Source organism: Oryctolagus cuniculus, chromosome 13 (genome assembly GCF_051225735.1).
Source record: "Oryctolagus cuniculus isolate XC-2025 breed Fujian yellow rabbit chromosome 13, ASM5122573v1, whole genome shotgun sequence".
NCBI lineage: Eukaryota > Metazoa > Chordata > Mammalia > Lagomorpha > Leporidae > Oryctolagus > Oryctolagus cuniculus.
This window is the reverse complement of record NC_142879.1, coordinates 104960390-104986233: the sequence shown is the minus strand read 5'-3', so window position 1 is coordinate 104986233 and position 25844 is coordinate 104960390. Positions and strand designations below refer to the sequence as shown.

Genomic DNA, 25844 nt, shown 5'->3' with positions numbered 1-25844 from the left:
TGTGTAATCTCTGTTCCTCCTCCTTTGTGTGTGTGTGTGTGCTAGTACAGTACTAGCTGACTTATGAAAATGAACTGGTTGTTATGTATTGAGCATCGGGTATATACAAAGCAAACATATAATTTTGTCTTAAAGATAACATGGACTGAAGCGCAATAGGTGTTATCCAGGTGAAGAGTAAGCAGGTTTCCCAGGAAGACAGAAGAGTATTTGGAGGTCCTGAGATAGGAAAGAGTTCAATAGATTGGCTAGTGTGGCTACAGCTTAGTGATTAAAGGGACCAGTGCCAGAGATGGGGTCGTAGAAAAGCCTTCAGGCAGAGCATAGAGTTAAGGTTGTATGAAGGAGTGTGGATTTCATTTTAAGGGTGTTAGGAATTGTTGAAGGTTTAAAGACAGGATCAGGTGTTTTTTTGTTTTTGTTTTTGTTTTTAAGACAGAGTGCTCCCATCTATTGACTCACTCTGTAGCTGCCTACAGGGGCAGGGGCTGAGCCAGGCCAAAGCAAGGGCTCAATCTAGATCTCTTCTGTGTGTAGCAGGAACCCAGTTACTTAAGCCATCTCTTGCTGCCTCCCAAACTGCTCATTGGCAGGAAGCTAGAATTGGGAGTGGAGCAGAGACTTGAACCCAGGCACCTTGATAGAGGGTACAGTCATCGTAACCACTACAGCAAATGCCTGCACCCTGATTTTTTTTTTAATTTATTTTTTAAAGATTTGTTTATTTGAAAGTGTGACAGAGAGAGAAAGGGAGAGACAGAGTCCTTCTTCCTTCCACTGTTTCGCTCCCCAAATGCCTGCAGCAGCCTAAAACTGGGAGCTAGGAACTCCATCCTGGTCTAACATATGAGTGCCAGGGACTCAAGTACTTGGACCATTTTCCAATGCCTTGGCAGGGGCATTAGCAGGAAGCTGGATCTGAAGCGGGGTATCAACTCAGACTGGCTCTCCCATGTAGGATGCCAGTGTTGGGATGGCTTAACCTGCTGTGACACAATTCTGGCCCCTCATATTTTTATTTTCAATAGACCATTCTGGTTTCTTTCATTTTGAAGTATATGAGAGGGGAGAGGTGGAAGTGTTATCAGCTGAAGATGCTATTTTTTGCACGAATTCAGGAGATACTGCTCCTCTAAAGTGATGGCAATGATTATAGAAAGAAGGGGATTTATTTTGAAGAAAAGTAGATTTCATGACAAGTTAGATCCGAGGGCTGGAGAGAGGAGTTTCCAGCCTGATAGCTGGATGCATGAAGTTGCTGTTTAGCCAGATGGCAATGCCTAGTGGAGATCTAGTAATTGCTTGAGAAAGAAATATGACATGATTATTGAGTATAGTTTTAATCTTTTTGAAACGGAACTCCTTAGAAGGCCTTGTTTTAAGAGAATTCACCATCAGCTGGATGGAGAGTTAATGGTATGTGATGTTGGTAGTTGCTAGTGATGAAGAAAGGTTTTTGTTATGACGTTAATCTTAACTGGCTCAAATATAATGCCCTTAAACATTTTTTTTTTCTATGAAAGATGTAAACACACTTGGAATTCATGGTTGATTAATTGTTTGAATCGAAGTGGTAAAAATAGGGACGATACCAGAGCAGCACTGTGGCATAGTAGGTTAAGCTGCCCCAGCTACTCCACTTCTGATACAGCTCCCTGCTAATGCGCCTGGGAAAGCAGAAAAAGATGTCCCAAGTGCTTGGACCCTGTACCCATGTCGGGGACCTGGGTGAAGTTCTTGGCTCCTGGATTTGGCCTGGCCCAGCCAGCCCTGGCTGTTGCAGCCACTGGGGAGTGAACCAGTGGATGGAAGACTTTTCTCTCTCTGCATTTGCCTCTCTCTTTCTGGACCTGAATCTGGGTCTTCCACATGGGTGGCAGGAACCCAAGAACTTGGACTGTCACTTGCTGTCTCCCAGGGTATACAGTAGCAGGAAGCTAGAAACAGAAGTGGAGCTAGGACTTGAACCCAGGCACTCCCATATGGGATGTGGATGTTCCAACTGGAGTCTTAACTATAATGCCAAATGCCACCCCCATGTCTTTTTTACCCTGGCAATCTACCTTTTATGAATTTATTCTAAGAAAATAGTCCGGGAGCTGGCATCATGGCAAGTGGGTTAAGCTACAGACTGCAGTACTGGCATCCAATAGGGGTGTGGGTTCGTGTCCTGGCTGTTCCACTTCCGATCCAGATTCCTACTAATGGCTGGAGAAAAAGCAAAAGATGGCCTAAGTGCTTGGGCTCCTGCTATCCACATGGGAGACCTAGAAGAAGTTCCTGGCTCCTGGCTTCAGCCTGGCCCCACCCTGGCTGTTGTGGTCATGTGGGGAGTGAACCAGCAGATGGAAGATCTCATGCTCTGTTTCTCCCACTCTGTGTAACTCTTTCAAATTAAAAAAATAATAACCAAAAACTTTTTTTAAAAAAATTTTTTAAAAAGAAAGAATGTCGGATCAGATAAAATTTAAAAAAAATAGTCTGACAAATGCTTAGAAGCCAATTTGCATGACGACATTTTTTAAATAGTTGAAAGCTGAAATGTCCACCATTAGGGAAATGGCAATGATACTACCACAGAGTGAAATACTTCACAGACACTTTAAAAAAGAATAACTATATATCTGGAATTCTGTACTTCTCAATTTCACCAATGCCACCATCATGGGTTTGTTTGTTTTTGTTTTAAGATTTGCTTATTTGAGAGGCACAAAGAGAGATAGGGAAAGATAGAAAGAGAGATCTTCTGTCCACTGGTTTACTCTGCAAATGGCTCCTACACCCAGTTCTGGGCTGGCTGAAGCCAGGAGCCAGGAACTCTATCCTGTTGTTTTTTGTTTTTTTTTTTTTTTGTTTTTTTTTTTTGACAGGCAGAGTGGACAGTGAGAGAGAGAGACAGAGAAAGGTCTTCCTTTTTGCCGTTGGTTCACCCTCCAATGGCTGCCGTGGCCAGCGCACCGCACTGATCTGAAGGCAGGAGCCAGGTGCTTCTCCTGGTCTCCCATGGGGTGCAGGGCCCAAGCACTTGGGCCATCCTCCACTGTACTCCCTGGCCACAGCAGACAGCTGGACTGGAAGAAGGGCAACTGGGACAGAATCCGGTGCCCCAACTGGGACTAGAACCTGGTGTGCCAGCGCCGCAAGGCGGAGGATAAGCCTATTGAGCCGCGGCGCCGGCTATCCTGTTCTTTACATGGGTGGCAGGGGCCCAAGTATCTTGGCCATCTTGCTCTGCCTTCCCAGGGACACTGGCAGGAAGTTGGACTGGAAGCAGAGTAGCCATGATGCAAACCAGCACCACAATGCCAGCCCTCATCATCCTGTTCTGAATCACCACCATCCATAAGCAGATTTTTATAATACCAAACTACTCTGTTTCTGCCCTGATCTGGCTGCATAGGATTAGCATAGGATAGCATAGGATCAGCATAAGATAGCAGTGATCACATTAAAACTAAAGTCAGTTCACATCACCCCTCTGCTCAGAACCGTCCAATGGGTTCCCTTCTCACTTACATGAAAACCCAAGTCCTAACATTTATGTGACCTGCAAAGACCCTCCCCTAGGAAAAAACTTCTGTATAAACTCCTTCTACTATGCTCCCCTTCATTCTCTGTTTCAGCCCCACTGCTTTCTTGCTGTTCTTGGAATACAAATGGTAGGCTCTTACCTCAAGGCCTTTCTATCATTTCTTCCCACTTGCCCAGTTACCAACATAACTTGTTTTTACACTCCCTTCAGTTCTTTGTTCAAGTCATAAGAGTCCTTTCCCTAGCTACCCTAACATTTCAAAAACTCTCCTCTTGGGGAGAGCATTTGGCATAGTAGTTAAGATGTCACTTGGGACACCCACATCCCCTATTGGAGTGCCTGGATTGGGGTCATGACACTGCTTCCAAACCAGTTTTCCTGCTAATGCTTACCCTGTGAGACAACAATTGATGGCTTAAGTACTTTGGTTCCAGCTACCACATGGGAGACATAGATTGATTTCAGTCCACTGGCTTTGGATTGGCCCAGCCATGGCTGTTTGTGGGCATTTGGGAGTTAACAGATAGAAGATCTCTCTCTCTCTCCCCCTTTCATATAGATACTTTTTAAAAAATCTTACCCTAAAAATATTTCTGTTATTATTTTCTTTTTGACATTTTTCACTAACACTTTATATACCTAGTTAAAATTATTCATTTATGGGGCCTGTGCTGTGGCTTGATAGGCTAAGCCTCTGCCTGCAGTGCTGCCATCCCATATGGGTGCTGGTTTGTATCCCAGCTGCTCCTCTTCTGATCCAGCTCTCTGCTATGGCCTAGGAAAGCAGTAGGAGATGGCCCAAGTCCTCGGGCTCGTGCAGCCATGCGGGAGACCTGGAAGAAGCTGCTGGCTCCCAATCTGCTCAGCCCCTGCTGTTGCAGCCACCTGGGGAGAGAACCAGTGGATGGAAGACCTTGTCTCCCCTCTTTCTGTCTGTAACTCTACCTCTCAAATGAATAAATAAAATATTTTTAAAAACCATTTATTTATTATCTGCCTCTTTTTAGGGTGTTTTCTGATACCAAGTAGTTGGGTGGTTAACAGCAGTTCTGACACTACCCCACAAGGGCTTAGTCTTGGAAGACTGTCCCTACTTTAGATGCAGGTTACAAGTTCTAGGCCACCCACACTTCTGACCAGCTAGTTATAAATCCTAGAACCCCCTCTTCAGGAAAACACTTCACCTGTCCGTACTAAAAAATAGAATAAACAACTAGATGAAGAGGCTACAGATGGTAAGGTCTGATAGGGTCTCTAGGGCAGGAATTTCACCTCCCAGTTGTAGGATGTGATAGACTCCTGCATGTGAAAGCATGTAGTCACCAACGGAGAAGCTTACTATGTCACCTTGTTTGGGAGTTTATAATGGGGGCAGGTGCTGTGGTGTAGCAGGTTAAGCCACTGCCTGCAGGACTACCATCAAGTCCTGGCTGCTTCACTTCCAATCCAGCTCCCTGCTGATGCATCTGGCAAAGCTACCGAAGATGGCCTAAGTCCCTAGGCCCCTGCTCTGACATAGGAGACCCAGAAGAAGATCCTAGCTCCTGGCTTTGGCCTGGCCCAGCCCCGACTGTTGCAGCTATTTGGGGAGTAAAGCAGCAGATGGATGACCTCTCTCTGTCTACTTGATTTTCTGTCTCTCTCTCCCCGCCCCCTTCTCTGTGTAACTCTGCCTTGCAAATAAATAAATCTGAAAAAAAAGTTTATAATGGAGCTTGATCTTCTGTTACCCACCCCCCCAAGCATATGGGAAAGTAGGTTCTCTATAATCAGTTGGTCTCTCAGGTGACCTGTCCCATCTTGGGGATATTCATGGACCCTATGCTAAGTCACCTCTTATATAACTGAGATATGATCAAATAACTGAGCATATAATTGAGATATGACCAAAAGGTGCCTATGAATTGTGAATGATTCAAAAAGTGCCAAGGCTGTGAGCTCTTTGCCATGCCAGGAACTGAAGACAAAGACCAAGAAATAAATAATTTTTATTAGACTATACTCTCCACTGGAAAGTAAGCTCCCTGTGGCAAGTGATTTTTCTGTAATTTTGTTCAATATTGTATCACCGTATAACAGGGCACATAATGGGCACTACATAAATATTTGAACAAATAAGCAAACTAAATGGATTATTAGTAAATACCAGGTTTTTTATTTTGTTTTGCTTAGATTATCTCATTTAATTCTCCAAACAGCAATAAAATTTAGTTAATAGTATACTTGCTATTATTGGAATGTCTGCCCCCTCCAAACTCATGTTAAAATTCAGTTGCCATTGTAACTATTAAAAGGCAGGACCTTTAAGAAGTGTCCTTTAAGATTCTGAGGGTTTTGCCTTCATCAATAGGCCTCGTGCCCTGTCTCAGGCATGGGTTCTCTCTTAGCCCTTCTACTGTGTGATACACAGCAAGAAGGCCCTTGACAGATGCCGGCACCTTGATTCTGGACTTCTCAGTTTCCAGAACGAAGAGCAGATAAATTTCTGTTCATCATTACCCCATCTCAAGTATTTTACTGTGGCAGCATAAAATTAGGAGAAAGAAGTTCCCATGTTATAACAAAGACAGCAAGGGTTAAAATATGTTCGGGGCAGCGGGGCGGTGGCAACTGTTTGGCACAAGGTTTAAGACGCCACTTGGGATGCCTGCATCCATATTGGAATGTCTGGGCTTGAGTCTCAGCTCTGCTTCTAATTCCATCTTCTTGCTAATGTGCACTGTGGGAGGCAGTGGTGATGGCTCATGCACTTGGGTCCTTTGCTTCTCACATGGGAGACCTAGATGGAGTTCCTGGATTCAGTGTGGGTCAGCCTTGACTGTTTGCAGGCATCTGGGGGGTGAACCAGTAGATGGAAGATTGCTTGCTCTCTCTCTCTCTCTCTGCCTTTCAAGTAAATAAAAATAAATAAAAACGATTTTTTAAAAAAATAGGAGCTCAGTGGCCTGTCCATGGTCAAAAAGATAGTAAGTATAGGAACAAAGATTCTGACCCAGACAATCTGACTCGGAATTTTACACTGTTAAAGATTTCTCATCCATGTATACTTAGAAAAAATAAATTCATGATATGTTGTTACATGAATAAAGTAGACTATCAAACCACCTTTTTAAAAGTAGTTATACCAGGGCTAGTGCTGTGGTATAATGGGTAAAGTTGCCACTTGCAGTGCTGGCATCCCATATGGGTGCCAGTTGGAGTCCCAGCTGCTCATCTTCCAAACCAGCTCCTGCTAATGCATCTGGGAAACCAGCAGAAGAAGGGACAATTCTTTGGGCCCCTGTACCCATGTGGAAGACCTGGAAGAAGCTCTTGGTTCCTGGCTTCAGACCAGCCCAGCTCTTGCTGTCGCAGCCATTTGGGGAATGAACCAGTGAATGGAAGATCGATCTCTCTTCTGCCTCTCTGTAACTCTGCCTTTCAAATAAATAAATAAATAAATAAATAAATAAAATAGGTGTACCATGTTTGTGTAGAAGAGAAAATAGTATGACAGAATTTATTCTAAAATGTGTGTTTTTCTCTGAGTAATGAGATCATAGGTGACCTTTGTTTTCCTACTTATATATATATTTTTTAAAGATTTATTTATTTTTATTTGAAAATCAGAGTTACACAGAGAGAGGAAAGGCAGAGAGAGAGAGAGCGCGGGAGAGAGAGAGAGAGAGAGAGAGACAGGTCTTCCATCCAATGGTTCACTCCCCAATTGGCCACAACAGCCGGAGCTGTGCCAATCCGAAGCCAGGAGCCAGGAGTTTCTTCTGGGTCTCCCAGATGGGTGCAGGGGCCCAAGGACATGGGCCATCTTCTATTGCTTTCCTAGGCCATAGCAGAAAGCTGGATGGGAAGTGGAGCAGCCAGGTCTCGAACCGGCGTGCATATGGGATGCTGGCGCTTCAGGCCAGGGCATTAACCCGCTGTGCCACAGCGCCGGCCCCCCTACTTATATTTTATTTTCGGCAGTTTGGGTTAACAATGTGCAGTACTTTTTGAGTCAGAAAGGAGTAAGTGCTCTTAAAACTCTAGGAGTCAAATTTTATGAAGATATATGTAAGCATTATCTACCTATTTCTTTGAAAAAATTTATTTTCAAAATATGCTTTGAGATTGGCACTTTTTCAGTTTAAAAGTTCGCTTTTTATATTGGCACAGTTTTTTTTCTAAGATGTATTTATTTATTTGCAAGGTAGACTTACAGAGAAGCAGAGAAAAAAAGAGGGAAGAAGGGGGATAGAGAGAGAGAAAGAGGTTTTCCATCTGCTGGTTCACTCTCCAAATGGCCACAATGGCCGGAGCTGGGCTGATCTGAAGCCAGGAGCCTTGAGCTTCTTCAGGGTTTCCCACGTGGGTGAAGGGGCCCAAAGACTTGGGCCATCCTCCACTGCTTTCCTAGGCCATAGCATAGAGCAAGATCAGAAGTGGAGCAGCCAGGACTCGAACCAGTGCCCATTTGGGATGCTAGCACTGCAGACAGTGGCTTTACCTGCTATATCACAGTGCTGGCCCCTGTTTTTAATATTTTTGATTTATAGGATCATGATAGTATCATGGAAAAAATCTATCAGCAATGAATCTGAATACATAATATTTTAATATAGTTTTGATATGCAGTATATATTTAACTTTCAATGAATTCCAAATCCTGACAAGGTAAAGATTGTTCCTGTTTTGTTTTTTAAAAGCATACTACTTAGGGTGGGTGTTTTGCCTAGTAGTTAAGCCACTGGATGGGACACCTTCATGGCAGGTACAGAGTGCCTGGATTCTAGAGCTGACCCCATTCCCAATTCTAGATTCCTACTAATATGGACCCTGGAATGAAGTAGGTAATGGTTCAAGCATTTGGGTCCCTCCCAATCACATGGGAGAACAGGACTGAGTTCCTGGCTCCTTGCTTTGGTCTAAACCACTCTCCGCTGTTAAGGCATCTGGGGAGTAAACGCAGCAGGTTGCAGCTCTTTCTCTCTGTTTCTGTGTTTGTGTGTGTCTGCTCATTTAAAAAAATGATTTAATTTTAACTTTGATCTCTTTCTAGGTTACAGTTCCTCTGAGTCATCTCATCAATGCCTTCCATTCACCAAAAAGCACATCTGTCTCTGTCAGTGCATCGTTTTCCCAAAGCCACCATCGAGATGCAGTTCCTGAGCATGAGGCTCCCAGCAGTGAGGTAATAGTGGTCACCCTGTTTGTTTGAGAAAGCCTTGTTGATATAGTATGTTTTCATCATGTTTGATGAAATAGCTTTCTTTAGGCATTTGTTCTGAGATGATTTCTGCCTTTAGCTTAATTGCCTTTATAATTAAAGATAATTCTCGCTTTCATTGTACGTATTATACATATTGAAAAATCTCTGTTTTATTTAGTCATTTTTAAAAAAAATTTCAGGTGGTGTTGTATTTTATATTCACCTCCTGGATTACTATTTGTTTGATACCAGTCAGATATTCTTTTGTGTACCCCGACAATAGCAGTGAACCTACAGGTAACTGACCATAAATTACCTCTCAGGTCTCAAGGAAGACAGAATGGTAAGAAATAATATAAGAAGTATAAGCCACTGCCTTATAGGGGCTTTCAGTATAATTGAACAATTAAGTGAAATGTATAAGCGAGGAAACTATATTTTCTGTATTCATGTGATTATAAAGCCATTAATGCCTAGGATATAAGGAATTATGAACTTAAACCTTCAAATTTACAAGGCCATTAATAACATAGTTGCTTACAACCTCAGAATACATTTTTTTTTTTTTTTTTTGACAGGCAGAGTGGACAGTGAGAGAGAGAGACAGAGAGAAAGGTCTTCCTTTGCCGTTGGTTCACCCTCCAATGGCCTCTGCGGCCGGTGTGCTGAGGCCAGCGCACCGCGCTGACCGATGGCAAGAGCCAGGTACTTATCCTGGTCTCCCATGAGGTGCAGGGCCCAAGTACTTGGGCCATCCTCCACTGCCTTCCCGGGCCACAGCAGAGAGCTGGCCTGGAAGAGGGGCAACCGGGACAGAATCCGGCGCCCCAACCGGGACTGGAACCCGGTGTGCCGGCGCCGCAAGGTGGAGGATTAGCCTAGTGAGCTGCAGCGCCGGCCCTCAGAATACATTTTATGTAGAACAGATGTTATAATCTATGATTAGGTTTTCCAGAAGACTCTGTAATCCATGAATGGCTTTTATTGTCGATCCTGATGTCAAGAACAATGGCAAAGGATTAGAATTCATTTTTGTGAGGCTATAGGATCAGTTTTAGGATAAAATTTTAATTAAATGAAAAGCTTGTCTTTTACACTTTCCTTTTTTTTTTTTTTTTTTTTTTTTGACAGGCAGAGTGGACAGTGAGAGAGAGAGACAGAGAGGAAGGTCTTCCTTTGCCGTTGGTTCACCCTCCAATGGCCGCCGCTGCAGCCGGCGCACCGCGCTGATCCTGGCAGGAGCCAGGAGCCAGGTGCTTTTCCTGGTCTCCCATGGGGTGCAGGGCCCAAGCACCTGGGCCATCCTCCACTGCACTCCCTGGCCATAGCAGAGAGCTGGCCTGGAAGAGGGGCAACCGGGACAGAATCCGGCGCCCCAACCGGGACTAGAACCCGGTGTGCCGGCGCCGCAAGGTGGAGGATTAGCCTATTGAGCCATGGCGCCGGCTCTACACTTTCCTTTTAAACTCTTTGTCTAGTTCCTATTGCCTTTTTCTATAGATAATCCATTATTTTTCTACTCCCTGACACTCTTCTCAAATTATAGTGAGAGAGAGCCTGACTACTAACAATATGCCATTTAGTAGTTCCCCTTTATCTGGTGTGGGATAAATTCCAGCACTTCAGTGGATGCCTACAATGCTGGATAGTAGCAAACCATATGAGTTTATTATTTTTTTTTTCTATTCTTACATACCTATGATAAAGCTTAACTCATCAGTTAAGAACAGCAAGACATTAACAACAAATCATAATAAAATAGAGCAATGATAATAATAAACTGTAATGAGAATTATGTGGATGTGGTTTCTCTTTCTCAAAATACTGTGCTGTAACCACCTAACTTTGTATTGATGGTGGGTAACAGGCCAGAGACAGAAAAAACTGAAAATCAGGGGGACCAGCATTCTATAACAAAATTGCTATGTGTAGCAAACTTACGTCCATTTTGGAAATGTTACAAAATACTAATGTAAGTTTCTGAAATAAAATTCATCTGTGATCCTGTTCTCCAGAAATAATGCTGTTAACATTTTTTATGTATATTTCATATCTTTTCTCCTTTGCTTCTTTGTGATAATTGGATTATACTGTGCATGCTGATTTAGATTGTTTTGCTCATCTAATAGTTTTATGCCATACCATATATATATTTAAAGATTTCTTTATTTGAAAGGCAGAGTGATGGAGACAGAGAAAGTGAGATCTTCCAGCCACTGGTTGACTCCCCAACTGCCCACAAAAACCAGGGCTGGGTCAGACTGAAGTCAGGAGCTAAGAACTCCATCTGAGTCTCTCATGTGGGTTGGCAGGAACCTGAGTATTTGAACCATCAGTACCTGCTGCCTTCCAGTGTGTTAGCAGAAAGCTGGATTGGAAACAGAGGAGCTGACACCACCTAGCACTCTGAAAGATAGGGGATGCTGGCATCCCCAACAACACAGTTGTTACTGTCCTTGTACCTAAATCTTTGATTATTTCATCAAGTGAAATTGCTGATTCAGTGATGAAGAATATTTTAGGGGCTGGGAAAGTAAACCCTAGAGAATAAGAGAGGGAGGAGATATATAGCTCGGCACCGGCTTACTCGGATTTACCTCCAATGGTGGAACTAGAAATGTGCCAGGGGATTTCAACTCAATCTTATCAAGGAGGCATGTACCAATGCCAGCGACTTGGTAAAGTGATAAGTATAAGTACATGGCTGGCGCCACGGCTCACTAGGCTAATCCTCCGCCTGTGGCACCGGCACTCCAGGTTCTAGTCCCGGTCGGGGCGCCGGATTCTGTCCTGGTTGCCCCTCTTCCAGGCCAGCTCTCTGCTGTGGCCAGGGAGTGCTGTGGAGGATGGCCCAGGTGCTTGGGCCCTGCACCCCATGGGAGACCAGGAGAAGCACCTGGCTCCTGCCATTGGATCAGCGCGGTGCGCCGGGCATGGCGGCCATTGGAGGGTGAACCAACTGCAAAAAGGAAGACCTTTCTCTATGTCTCTCTCTCTCACTGTCCACTCTGCCTGTCCAAAAAAAAAGTATAAGTACACAACCGATCAAAAAAGATAGGGTAAGTGTCGAAGAGATTTTACAAACAAGACCAGTGTAAGCAAATAATGAAGGATAGATTTAAAAGGGAGAGAATGATCCTGCGGGGGAAGCAGGACACACAACAGACTCATAGAATGGCAAACGCCCAAAACAGCACTCCGGCCTCAGAATCAACCCTTTGGGGCATTCGGATCTGGCTAAAAGGCCCATGAGAGTCTCACAGGCATGGAAAGCCACGACACGGTCGCAAAAACTACCTGAATGAAAGATCCTGGTGAACAAGACCCCAGAAGAAGGAACAGGCCATTAAGGATGGAGGTGCCTTTCTCCAAAGTGAGGGAGGAACCTCCACTGCCATATGGCCTTGACTAAACAAGTTCAGAGTCGGTGAACTCAAGGGGCTTCCGTAGCCTAGACAGCTCATAGCAAGAGTCTCGGGTGATTGCTGACGCCATAAATAAGAGTGCCAATTGTTAAATCAACAACGGGAGTCACTGGGTACATGCTTCCCACATAGGATCTCTGTCCTTAATGTGTTTTATTATGAAACTTAAAGACAACACTACTAGTCAAACAATACCCTATACCTTGTGTGGTTGTGTGAGTGCAGCCTGTTGAAATCCTTGCTTAGTATATACTAAGTTGATCTTCTGTATATGAAGGTAATTGAAAATGAAACTCGATGAAGGGCGGGATGGGAGAGGGAGTGAGAAAGGGGAGGGCCACGGGAGGGAGGGAGATTGGCGGGGGGGAAGCCACAACAATACAAAAGTTGCACTTTGTAAATTCACATATATTAAGTTAAAAAAAAGAAAGTAAACCCTAGAAGTTCAGTGTTCAGTTTAGGCCTAATAGTGTCAAGTGCAGAATTTATATATATATATATTTTTAAATATTCATTTATTTATTTGAAAGAGTTACACAGATTACCCAATTGGCTGCAGTAGCCAGAGCTACGCTAATCTGAAGCCAGGAGCCAGGAGCTTCTTCCAGGTCCCCCACGCAGGTGCAGTGGCACAAGGACTTGGGCCATCTTCTACTGCTTTCCCAGGCCACAGCAGGGAGCTGGATCGGAAGTGGAGCAGCCAGGACTTGAACCAGCGTCCATATGGAATGCTGGCACTCAGGTGGTGGCTTTACCTGCTACACCACAGTGCCAACCCCCAGAATTTATATATATATATATATATTTTTTTTTTTTTTTTTTTTTTGACAGGCAGAGTGGACAGTGAGAGAGAGAGACAGAGAGAAAGGTCTTCCTTTGCCGTTGGTTCACCCTCCAATGGCCGCCGCGGCCGGCGCACCGCGCTGATACGATGGCAGGAGCCAGGTGCTTCTCCTGGTCTCCCATGCGGGTGCAGGGCCCAAGCACTTGGGCCATCCTCCACTGCACTCCCGGGCCACAGCAGAGAGCTGGACTGGAAGAGGGGCAACCAGGACAGAATCTGGCGCCCTGACCGGGACTAGAACCCGGTGTGCCAGCGCCGCAAGGCGGAGGATTAGCCTAGTGAGCCAGGGTGCCGGCCTCAGAATTTATATTCTTAACCTCTGATACATCCTCAGTAGTTCTTCTATTTGTGTTTAACAAGTATCTCTATTGTATCACAAAACTTAGTCATTTTCCTTAAGCATCTTTACCTCATCTTTGCTCTGACTACCTCTACGTCTTCTTGCTTTCATCGTCTTGTTCATCCAAACATCCACTCCAAACACTTCTATCAAGCTACTGATTTATGTTCCTTTTTTTTTCAGACTTCTTGAAAAGAATAGTCTGTACTTCTTTGATTCACACCATATCCCATTGTAGTTTTGCCATTTTACAGACTTTTTTTTGCTAAAGTTGATGATTTCCTTGGTGCTAAATACAGACCTTTTTTTTTTTTTTTTGAAAAACTCTACATCTTTAACTTACCATTTCCAGTTTTCCTGGCAGAATGTCAGCTACTTTCAAAGTACTCCCTTGCGTTGAGTGATATGATTCTGATCATGGTCTTCTCTGTTTTGCCGGTTTTAAAAATTGCCAGCCTCGTACATAGTTAATCGATCCTCAGTCTAATTTTCATTCTTTACATTCTTCCATGTTTTGTTACCCATTTTCGTATCTTCAGTTAACATCTGTATATGTGTACATGCTGATGACTTTTGCAACGGCCGGAGCTGCGCCAATCCGAAGCCAGGAGCCAGAGCTGCTTCTGGGTCTCCCACGTGGGTGCAGGGGCCCAAGGATTTGGGCCATCTTCTACTGCTTTCCCAGGCCATAGCAGAGAGCTGGATTGGAAGAGAAGCAGCCGGGACTAGAACTGGTGCCCATAGGGGATGCTGGCCCTTCAGGGCAGGGTGTTAACCTACTGTTCCACAGTGCCGGTCCCAGCAACTAATATTTCTAGGACTGAGATAGAAGAATTATCTAGGAAGAATTCTCCACCCCCAACCTGAGAGCCTGACCTCGTTAGCTTGTTGGAGAGGCGGGCATGGCCCTGGCTCACTAAATGAGAAAGGAATCATTGCTTTATCATACCTGCTTGTGGGAAACCTGTCCTCTAGTGTACTGGAGAAAGCTGTATCTTGGACTGTGTCCTGCTAGAGAAATTGTTACAAGAGTGGAGCCAGGGGAAGCTCTGGGTACTGCTGGCTGCTGTGACTCCAGATGCCAGGGTTTGGACAAGTTGCATACGTGGCAGGAGCCAGTTGTTGCAGAAACCAGAGGTGTTGCAGACTAGGGCCTGCAAACCAGACCAGGAACTGAAAACCTTTCCTTCTACGTGTGTTTCCAGTGGCCTCTACTGACAAAACTTAATGTTACACCAGCTGGCGAAGGAGAAATTTTCAAATGATATAGATCCGTGTTCATGCAGCCAGCAAAAAGGTTGAAAGGGAGCTAAGAAACAAGTTGAAACTGTCACATCTATCCAGAATTCCTCTCTCTACTCCCTGTCTCCTACTGGTTTTCTGTATCGTCAAAAATTTGCTGTGTCTGTCCTTTTTAGGGCTTACTTCTGGCTCTTACCATCCATCAGTCTTCTCCTGGTCCAGTCTGTTTTCTTTAATCCTCTATTTTCTACCAGTAAAAAAAACCAATTGTATTACTTTTAAAATTAAATACAAGCAAAGCTCTCCATGGGTTGACCATAGCCCATCTTACTAGTCCCTTCTTCCTTCACTAAATTTTTCGAGACATTCCAGACCCTTGGATGACTTTTTCTTCACCCCTCTCCCTAGGCCTTCCTCCTTCATCATTTTTAATAGTTTAAGAAAGAATTTTAAGTGGTTTGTTTGATCGTGTCTTTAACTATCTTTTACTGTGTACCAGCATGATCTATGCCAGGATATGTAGTTGAGTAAGGTGTGATCTCTGCCTTTGATCCTTACTGTTTTGAAATGGGCTACATTTTATAGTCATTTTAATAATGGGGAACTGGATTATAGGAGTATGAATGATGTATCACATAGCTAGTTAACCCCTGGACGTTAATCAAGAGCTATATATATCATCCATGGATCTTACTTGACATCAGTCATAAAAATTGGTACTTCACCTGCTGTGTTTGTTTTTCCTTCCCTTCCTTTTAAGATTTAGCTGTTTTGGGCTTTAAGAACATGTAGTTTTACTTCAGTGTCTACCTGTCAGCCCATGTGGATAAGAAAACTAACCTCTAAACTGTTTATGGTTTAAAGGTGAGCATATTTTGACAAGTTTTTGTGATTTTCACACATTTTTTACCTGTTCAGTTTTCCTCCTTATTACAAGTTAGATACAGGTAACTTAGAACTTAATCAGTTCAAGAAGGATCTCAGTGTGAAGCTGTAGGAATGGGATGTCCTGTGGTTACAGAGCATACCATTTCTTTATCAAGTGGACTTTGGTTTATGAACATAGAAGAAGCTTTAAAGATATACGGACTGGTGGCCGGCGCCGCGGCTCACTAGGCTAATCCTCCACCTGTGGCGCAGGCACCCCGGGTTCTAGTCCCGGTCGGGGCGCCGGATTCTTGCCTGGTTGCCCCTCTTCCAGGCCAGCTCTCTGCTGTGGCCCGGGAAGGCAGTGGAGGATGGCCCAAGTACTTGGGCCCTGCACCCCATGGGAGACCAGGATAAGTACCTGGTTCCTGCCATCGTATCAGCGCGGTGCGCCGGCCGCGGCGGCCATTGGAGGGTGAACCAGCAGCAAAGGAAGACCTTTCTCTCCATCTCTCTCTCTCACTGTCCACTCTGCCTGTCAAAAATAATAAATAAATAAATAAATAAAATTTATATGGACTGGTGAAGTAGAAAATGATTCTCCCTGTTCAAGAGCCTTACCATTGACCTCAAATCAGTTCTGCACGGTTGAGGAAAGTTCCCTTCAACTTACATAATAACCTTTTTTTTTTTTTTTTTTGGTTTATTTATTTATTTGAAAGAGTGTCACAGAGAGAGGAAGAGACAGAGATTTTCCATCTGCTGGTTTGCTCCCCAAATGGCTGCAACAGCTGGGGCTGAAACAGGCTGAAGCCAAGAGTCAGGAACTTCTTCTGGATCTCCCATGTGGATGCAAGGGCCCAGTGACTTGGGCCATCTTCCCCTGCTTTCCCAGGCACATTAGCAGGGAGTTGATTGGAAGTGGAGCAGCTGCATTTTGAACTGGTGCCCAAATGGGATGCCAGTGTCACAGGTGGAGGCTTAACCCTCTAGGCCAGAACACCAGCCCCATAATAATATTTTTAATCCAGCAAGTAGTTTTTCTTACAGTCTTACCACTATAAATGTTTGACTGATTGTTGACAGCTTAGCTGTAAATGAGAGAACCTTCTCTGAAGAAAGTGAGAAATCTGTCAAGATTTTGACTCGATTTTATGAATCATAATGCTTCATTTGGTTATGAATGAAAAACTAATTTTTTTCTTCACTAATGCCAAAATATATCAAGAATAAAATTGGCTATAATTAAAAAAGTTCTTTGTTTAAATTTATTTGGGGATGGAGGAAGATTGCTGCCATATGCTGGTTCACTACCCAAAAGCCTGTAAGGTCTGGGCCCAGGGAAAAGCTAGGAACCAGGAGCCAGGAATGTAACCCAGGTCTCCCAAGAGGTTGGCAAGAGCCCAATTACTCGAGTAATCACTGCTGCCTCCCAGGATCTGCTTTAGCAGGAAACTAGAATTGGGGGCCAGAGCCAGGTATTAAACCTAGGTACTCCGGTGTAGGATGTGGGCATCTTAACTGATAAGCTGAATGCTTACTCTGGGAATATAATTTTTAAAATGTTTTCAGGGGCCGGCGCCACGGCTCACTAGGCTAATCCTCCGCCTTGCGGCGCTGGCACACCGGGTTCTAGTCCCGGTCGGGGCGCCAGATTCTGTCCCGGTTGCTCCTCTTCCAGTCCAGCTCTCTGCTGTGGCCTGGGAGTGCAGTGGAGGATGGCCCAAGTGCTTGGGCCCTGCACCCGCATGGGAGACCAGGAAAAGCACCTGGCTCCTGGCTTCGGATCAGCGCGGTGCGCCGGCCACGGTGGGCGGCCATTGGAGGGTGAACCAACGGCAAAGGAAGACCTTTCTCTGTGTCTCTCTCTCTCACTGTCCACTCTGCCTGTCAAAAAAAAAAAAAAATGTTTTCAGGATCACATGTATGACCTCAGTAAAACTAGTACTGTAACAATGTTTGTATCAACTTACTTTTCAAATATTAAAAAAGAGAAATAAAATATGTTTCTGATATTTTAAAAATCCATGGGGTGGTCATTTGGCCTGGTAGTTAAGATAACTGAGTCTTCCATCAGAATGCTTAGCTCTGGGTCCTAGGTGCAGCTCCTGGTTCTAGCTTCCTGCTAATGTGGACCTTGGGAGGCAGTGGTGCTGGCCCGGTAGTTCATGTAGGAGACCTGGATGGAACTGCTAGTTCTTAGCTTTGGCCCCTGGCTGTTGTAAGCGTTCAGGGAATGAACCACTGGATTGGGGGTGGGAGGCATGGGAACTCATGCTCGCTCGCTCTCTGTCTCTCTCTCTGTCTCAAACAAATTTTTTTAAATCCATATTGTTTCAACTGATAATAAATTATCTTTAACTTGAATGTTTTGATAATCTTAATTGATTGCCTTCTCATCTTTTACAGCCCGCACTTAACTTAAGGGACCTTGGATTATCTGAATTAAAAATTGGGCAGATTGATCAACTAGTCGGAAATCTACTTCCTGGATTTTGCAAAGGCAAAAACATTTCTTCCCATTGGCGTACATCCCATGTCTCTGCACAGTCCTTCTTTGAAAATAAATATGGTATGTTATATATTTTTAGTTCCACTTAAAATAAGTCATTTTAATACCATCAGTAATTATTACAATAGATATCATTTACTGTGGACAAATTCATTCCTGACTTATTTTCTTTATTTCTTTCTTATTTTTATAATTTTTCATACTGGAGTAGTCATAGAAATAGATTTACAGAAAAAGTTGCAGATGATGCAGAATTTCCATGTGACCTTCATTTTGCTTCCCTTCCCTTAGTGTTGCTGTTTTATGACAACATGGTGCATTCAGCCAATATTTATAACTAAATACAGACTACCTGGACTTCAGCAATTTGGTTTTACCAAATCACTAGTTTTCTCCTAATGTTCTTTTTGGTTGTTCTAGGATCTAATTCAGCATACCACATTCATTTATAAATTTTTTTGTTGTTTTAATTTTAGGTGACACATATTTATTGGATTCTGGGTGATATACTAAGCTCTGAGAATACCTTGATGAAGAAATAGTCATAGTCGTTGTATTGAACGTTGACATATTGTCTTTTTTTCTTTTTTTAAAGTTCTATTTATTTGAAAGGCAGAGTGACAGAAAGAGAGAGAGAGAGAGATCTTCTGTCTGTTGGTTCACTCCCCAGATGCCCACAAATACCAGGGCCGGGCCAGATCAAAGCCACGAGCCCAGAACACCACCTGAGTGTTTTATGTGGTGGCAGGAACCTGAGTTCTTGCGCCATCATGTTCTACCTTCCAGTGCATTAGTAGGAAGGTCTCAGAAGCTGAAGGTAGGCACTATGATATGGGATGCAAGAATCCCAATCAGCATCTTAACCTGCCCTGCCACAATACCCAACTCCTTGACTTTTTTTTTTTTAAAAAGGTTTATCAATTTGTTTGAGAGGTAGAGTTACAGGGAGGGAGAGACAGAGAAAAAGGTCCTCCATCCTCTGCTTCATTCCCCAGATGGCCACAATGGCCAGAGCTGGGTGATCCAAAGCCAGGAGCCAGGTGCTTCTTCCAGATCTCCCATAATGATGTAGGGCTCCAACGACTTGGGCCATCTTCTACTGCTATCCGAAGCTATAGCAGAGAGCTGGATCGGAAGAGGAGCAGCTGGACTAAAACCGGCGCCCATATAGGATGCTGGCACTTCAGGCCAGGGCTTTAACCTGCTGCACCACAGCGCTAGCCCCTAAAAGAATTTTTTCTAAAAAAAGATTTTATTTATTTATTTGACAGAGTTACAGACAGTGAGAGAGAGAGAGACAGAAAGGTCTTCCTTCCGTTGGTTCACTCCCCAAATGGCCACAACAGTCAGAGCTGTGCTGATCTGAAGCCAGGAGCCAGATGCTTCTTCCAGGCTCCCATGTGGGTGCAGGGGCCCAAGCACTTGGGCCATCTTCTGCTGCTTTCCTAGGCCACAGTAGAGGGCTGGATTGGAAGAGGAGCAGCTGGGATTAGAACCGGCATCCATGTGGGATGCTGGCGCTGCAGGCGGAGGATTAACCTACCGTGCCACCGCGCCAGCTCCCTTAAAAGAATTAAAAAAAAAATTATTTAAAAGGTAAAGAGACAGAAAGCTTCCATTTGTTTTTTTAATTACGTGAGCCATTGTTACCTCCCAGGGTCTACATTAGCAGGAAGGTGGAGTCAGAAACTGAAGCCGTTGGATTCCCGCTTTGATGAGCTCAGGCTCCCTGATAGGGATAAGGGCAAATTAGGCCAGGTTAAACGCTCATCGCCAGGAACAAATCTTTTTTTTTAAAGATTGATTTATTTTACTTGAAAGTCACAGTCACATAGAGAGAGGAGAGGTGGGTGGGGGGGAGGGAGAGAGGTCTTCCATCTGATGATTCACTCCCCGGATGGCCACAACAACCGTAGCTGCGCTGATCTGAAACCAGGAGCCAGGAGCTTCTTCCGGGTCTCCCACGCCGGTGCAGTGGCACAAGGACTTGGGCCATCTTCTACTGCTTTCCCAGGCCACAGCAGAGATCTGGATCGGAAGTGGAGCAGCCGGATCTCAACTGGCACCCATATGGGATGCTGGCACTGCAGGCTGCGGCCCCACCTGCTACACCAGGGCCCCCAGGAACAAATTTTTTTTTTTTTTTTTTTTTTTGACGGGCAGAGTGGACAGTGAGAGAGAGAGAGACAGAGAGAAAGGTCTTCCTTTTGCCGTTGGTTCACCCTCCAATGGCCGCCGCGGCCGGCGTGCTGCGGCCGGCACACCGCGCTGATCCGATGGCAGGAGCCAGGAGCCAGGTGCTTTTCCTGGTCTCCCATGGGGTGCAGGACCCAAGCACCTGGGCCATCCTCCACTGCACTCCCTGGCCACAGCAGAGAGCTGGCCTGGAAGAGGGGCAACCGGGACAGAATCCGACACCCCGACCGGGACTAGAACCCGGTGTGCCGGCGCCGCAAGGTGGAGGATTAGCCTAGTGAGTGAGCCGCGGCGCCGGCCAGGAACAAATTTTTAAAATCAGTACAAGTGATAACATTCCAGGAACAAAAGAGCAATTTTGAATAATTTATGGGAAAGTTTGATTTAAAATTGTACTTTGACAAACAATTCATTTTCTAGTTCTTTTTGTTCTTCCTTTGTCTTTATTTCATATAAAGACATAATGAGAGGCTGGAACTATGGCGTAGCTGGTGAAGCTGCTGACTGCAACTCCAGCATCCCATATGGGTGCTAGTTTGTGTCCTAGCTGGTGCACTTCCAGTCCAGCTGCCTGCTAATGCCCTGGGAAAGTAGTGGAAGATGGCCCTAGTGCTTGGGCCCCTGTTCCCATGTGGGAGATCTGAATGAAGCTCCTGGCTTCACTAGCCACTGCAGCCATCTGGGGAACAAACCAGCATATGGAACATTCTCTCTCTCTCTCTCTGTAACTCTTGACTTTCAGATATATAAATTAAAAAAAAAAAAAAAAAAGATGTGAAAGAAGCAAGATAGAGAAAAAATATTCCTGAACTTGGCTTAGACTAACAGTTCGCTTCTGTTGTCTCTATACCTCCTTCTAAAGTACTTCACCCATAGAAGGATTCAATTAAGTAAAACTTTTATTGTTATTATTCCTACTACTGTTATAATTTACATATTTAAATTTACTTTTAAGATCGTTTCTCATGTGGCCGGCGCCACGGCTCACTAAGTTAATCCTCCACCTGCAGCGCCAGCATACCGGGTTCTAGTCCTGGTTGGGGCGCTGGATTCTATCCTGGTTGCCCCTCTTCCAGGCCAGCTCTCTGCTGTGGCCCGGGAAGGCAGTGGAGGATGGCCCAAGTACTTGGGCCCTGCACCTGCATGGGAGACCAGGAGGAAGCACCTGGCTCCTGGCTTCGGATTGGCGCAGCGCACTGGTCGTAGTGGCAGGGGGTGAACCAACAGAAAAAGGAAGACCTTTCTCTCTCTCTCTCTCACTGTCTAACTCTGCCTGTCCAAAAAAAAATAAAAAGATTGGTCCTCATATGCCAGCTGCTTACTAGGTTTGGTATTAGGAAGGAGTTTCTTGACTCCAAGGACTCTTTGAAGAATCTCTATATTCTAGGTGAGACACACAGATAGGTAATAGCCTTTGTTTCTTTTGTTGCCGTTACCAGTCCTGTCCCTGGGATCCTGGATGTAAAGTAGCATGGGTGTGTAGTCAAGAGTAGGAGTTAAGAAGTGTCACTTGAGTAGTATTTTTTTTTTTTTTTGAGTATTGATGACTCAACAGCTATGCAAGAAACTTTCCTCATTCTCATTGGCTATGGAAACTTTAAGAGGAAAAGCTAACAGAGCTGGGATTTGCAGTATTTTATCACATCCTCAGAGCTTTTGAAAATGTCAGTAAGAAATATCAACTTTTATCTCTTTTTTACTCGTAATTAAAAGTAATTTTAGCCTAAACAGTCCTATCTTTTACCTTTTTTGATTTGAATTTGTTTTGTTGGCCGCTATATTTATGTACTAAATAAAAAAGATATTCTAGCCAATAAGTGTTAGACAGTAAACTGAAGAACCGTGAGATTTAAAGTAATTAACAATGCTTTAGATGTTTATAAAAGCCAAGTTGTATTATGGACAAATAAAAGGTAAGATTCATTATTTTCTTAATATTTGATAAAATTATTTGTATTTCACATGATTTTTAGTTTTAGTTTTTAATTAGAAAATTTACGTTTTTGCAATTTCCTTCCAGGTTCCTTAGACATGTTTAGTGCTTTACGTTCCTCATGCTTGTATAGACATCATCCAAGAACTTTTCAAAGCCTTTGTTCAGATCTTCAGTACTGGCCAGGTATGAAGCAGTAATTGCATTTTGAGTGAAAAAAAAAAAGATTTATTTCGTATGTTAAGACTTGTCTTCCTTAATGGTATTAATGATTACAAACATTCCTTTGCAATTCACTGTAAGACTTTAAGGGTATTTGGAATTCATTTGTTTGGGTACTTCTGTATAATTTTTAATGTAGAAATTTATAATAGGAGCCACAGTAATCAAACTCTAGGCAGCTTGCTTATACCTGTTACAAAATGATTGACTAAGCACATTTGCTTATTTCTCACTTTTTTTTTTTTTTAACAGATACAGTTAGACAGTGAGAGAGAGAGAGAGAGAAAGGTCTTCCTTCCGTTGGTTCACTCCCCAAATAGCCACCGTGGCTGGTGCTGCACTGATCTGAAGCCAGGAGCCAGGAGCTTCTTCCCGGTCTCCCATGCGGGTGCAGGGCCCAAGCACTTGGGCCATCCTCCACTGCCCTCCCGGGCCACAGCAGAGAGCTAGACCAGAAGAGGAGCAGCCGGGTTCTGTCATACATCAAGAAAATAAAGAATTTGAAATTAGTATGCAGTGAATTATCAATAAATGTTATTAGGGTAATTAGCCATTCATTTTGGAAAAAGGGAATCAAATTCTTTACATCAAACATAAGCTCCAAATACTTTATTTTTTAAAATAAAGGTTTACTTATTTGAAAGGCAGAAGTACAGAGAGAAAGAGAAAGATCTTGCATTTGCTTGTTCATACCCCAAATGGCCCCAACAGGTAGGGGTGGGCCAGTCCAAAAGCAGGATTCTGGAACTCCTTCCAGGTCCGCTGCGTGGGTGGTAGAGAGGGACCAAAGCACTTTGGCCATTTTCTGTTGCTTTCCCAGTTGCATTAGCAGGGAGCTGGGTCAGAATTGAAGCAGCCAGGACTTGAACTGGTGCTCATAGAGGATGCTAGTGTCACAGACAGTGGCTTAAGCTGCTGCACCACAATGTTAGCCATCCCCCCCAAATACTTTAAAAATCTGAAAACAAAAAATTAAAAATTTGCAAGTTTTAGAAGAAAGTAGTCTACCTTTACAATCTTAGTTTGGGAATGGAATCTCATCAAAACAAAATGTAGGAAACACTACAGGTTGAAGTCAGCGTTGTGGAGTAGTAGGCTAAGCCTCTGACTGTGGTGCCAGCATCCTATACAGGCACCAGTTTGTATCCCAGCTGCTCTTCTTCCAATCCAGCTCTTTGCTAATGGCCTAGGAAAGCAGTGGAAGGTGGCCCAAGTGCTTGGGACCCTGCACCCATGTGGGAGACTTGGAAGAAGCTCCTGGTTCCTGGTTTCAGATTGGCCCAGCCCTGGCCATTGCAGCCATTTGGGAAATGAACTAGCAGATAGAAGACCTTTTTCTCTGTCTCTCCCTCTCTCTCTGGCTCTGCCTCTCAAATAATTAAAAAATCTTTAAAATTAAAAAAAAAACTACAGGTTAAGGGTATAGCTATACTAGCCTTATAAGTTATTGTATCACATAATTTAAAGACAAAAACACTAAAATGTTTACATATATGTGTGTATATTTTTATGTATTTATATTCTATACTCTGCATAATGTCCATGTTGTACAAATTACAATACTAGGAAAACTTGCGAAGGATGTGAATGGTGTCAACCTACTTAAGAAATTAAATAGTGAATAAAATAAAAATGATTCTTTTCAGAAATTTCCCTCATTTGTAGTCTGGGGAATGTAAAATGAAGCAGTACTTTTTCTATGAGATTTGCACAAGTAAAATTATATTCTCCTGTGTTTGTAAAAGTATAGAGAAAAAAGACTTACTTTCATTGGGTGCTACATTATTATTAACAGCTTTCTTAGAAGGCATTTTCTTACTGTTGCAGTTTTATCCTCATAGCTTTTGTTTTAGGAATTTTCTCTGCTGAAGGATAAATGTACAAGAATGTTCACTGCAGTATATGTCCATAATAGGGAGAAAGTTAAATAAATTATACTCTGATAAATTTGGAAACTATAATAGCCATTAAACTGTGTGCCCTGTCAGTCCTGTTGTGAAAAATGTCCCTGGAATATTGTTAAATGAAAGAAGGCAATTGGAAAAAAATTGTGCTAATCTAGGATAATTTTTATAAAAAGTGCATGAGTGTGCATGCTTATTGGCCAGATAGTCTTGGAATTGTTGACTGATTACCTTCTGGGAAGTGGGATTAGGGAATTGGGGAATTATTTGCTATTCTTTTTTTTTTTAAAAAATTGTTATTATCAAGAAAATAAAAAATTAATTCTATAAATTCAGTCCATTTTGAATAACAGGGTTTTTTTGGAAATTGTGATTTATTAGGGATGCTATATTGTTGTCAGACTTAACATTGTAAATTTTTCTGACTTCTATTACCATTTTTCTCTTGTCAACATGAAATAGAATGTTTAAATTATCTTTTCAAAAGGATGATGGAAAAACTTGTAAATCATGTTTAAATGTCAGGCAAAAGAACTGGGTCAAAAACTCAAAAACAGTAGATATAGTTTATATAGGTAAGAGTTTCAGACTTTCAAAGTCATAGGCATTTTTCTATAGTAAATGGTACTGTTTTATTTAGTTTTCATACAGTCTCGGGGTTTTAAAACTTTGAAATCAAGGACACGACGTCTACAGTCCACCTCTGAAAGATTAGCAGAAACACAGAATATAGCACCTTCATTTGTAAAGGTAATTAGACCTTTTTCTATGTTCCAAAAAACAATCATTTTCAAGTTATTAAAACAAGAACCTTCCATTCTGTTGGCCAACTGATTTTCTTCCTTCTTTCCACTTTTGAGAAGAGAGTAGTGAAACCTGTTGCTCTCTGGCTACTGGACTTGTCTTTCCACTTGCTAATTAGACATTTCTCCCCAGTTTTCTACCAGTCTTTACCTGTTTATATATACCCTATTCTAAGTAGCAGCATCCACTCATACAAAACTGAGGATGAACCTAAATTTGTCAGTCTTTCTTCCCCTTCATGTCTGTTAATCATTAAAGTCCTATTGAGCCAGCCTCCCAAATATTACTTAAATCTCTTTTTCTCTTAATCCCTAGTTCCACTGCCATGGTTAACCATTCTTGCCTAGCTTTTTCTAATGAATACTCATTTAGTCTCCTTGCCTCTCAGCTTGCTGTCTTCAGTCTGCCACCCACCAGTCTTTTGCTCCAAGTGTATTCTATTTTCTTAAGAAATAAAGTGATACTCAGAGTTTTTCATCATTTGGACTCTACCAACTGTTTTTTTCCACCCACTCTGTTCCTCTGTTTTCTTGGGCATTGATGTCTTGTCATAAAAGGTTGCTTGTAGTTTTCGAGTGCTGAAGGTTGTTGTTTCGTGCCTCTGTCAAATTGTTCATGGCAGTTGTTCCCTGTGTGTGATTTAGATGCCCCCCCCCCCTTTTTTTTTTGAAAGAGTTACATAAAGGCAGAGGGAGAGAGAGTGGTCTTCTATCTGCTAGTTCACTCCCTAGATGACCGTAATGGCCAGAACTGTGCCAATCCGAAGCCAGGAGCCGGGAGCTTCCTCCAGGTCTCCCAAGCACTTGGCTCGTCCTCTGTTGCTTTCCCAGGCCAGAGC

The 25844-nt window shown here is 43.3% G+C and overlaps 1 protein-coding gene across 2 annotated transcripts in view; it reads left to right on the top strand.

The window, feature by feature from the left end:
• YME1L1 (YME1 like 1 ATPase) overlaps positions 1 to 25844 on the top strand; it is a 51686-nt gene that overhangs the window by 985 nt on the left and 24857 nt on the right. The window contains exons 2-5 of one of the 2 annotated variants that reach the window (XM_002717282.6): positions 8568 to 8699; positions 17845 to 18007; positions 22164 to 22262; positions 24843 to 24952. In XM_002717282.6, the coding sequence (XP_002717328.2) occupies positions 8568 to 8699; positions 17845 to 18007; positions 22164 to 22262; positions 24843 to 24952 (504 nt within the window). Of the gene's footprint in view, positions 1 to 8567; positions 8700 to 15333; positions 15433 to 17844; positions 18008 to 22163; positions 22263 to 24842; positions 24953 to 25844 lie in introns of those variants that run through there. The other variant, XM_017347630.4, reaches the window with a different exon arrangement.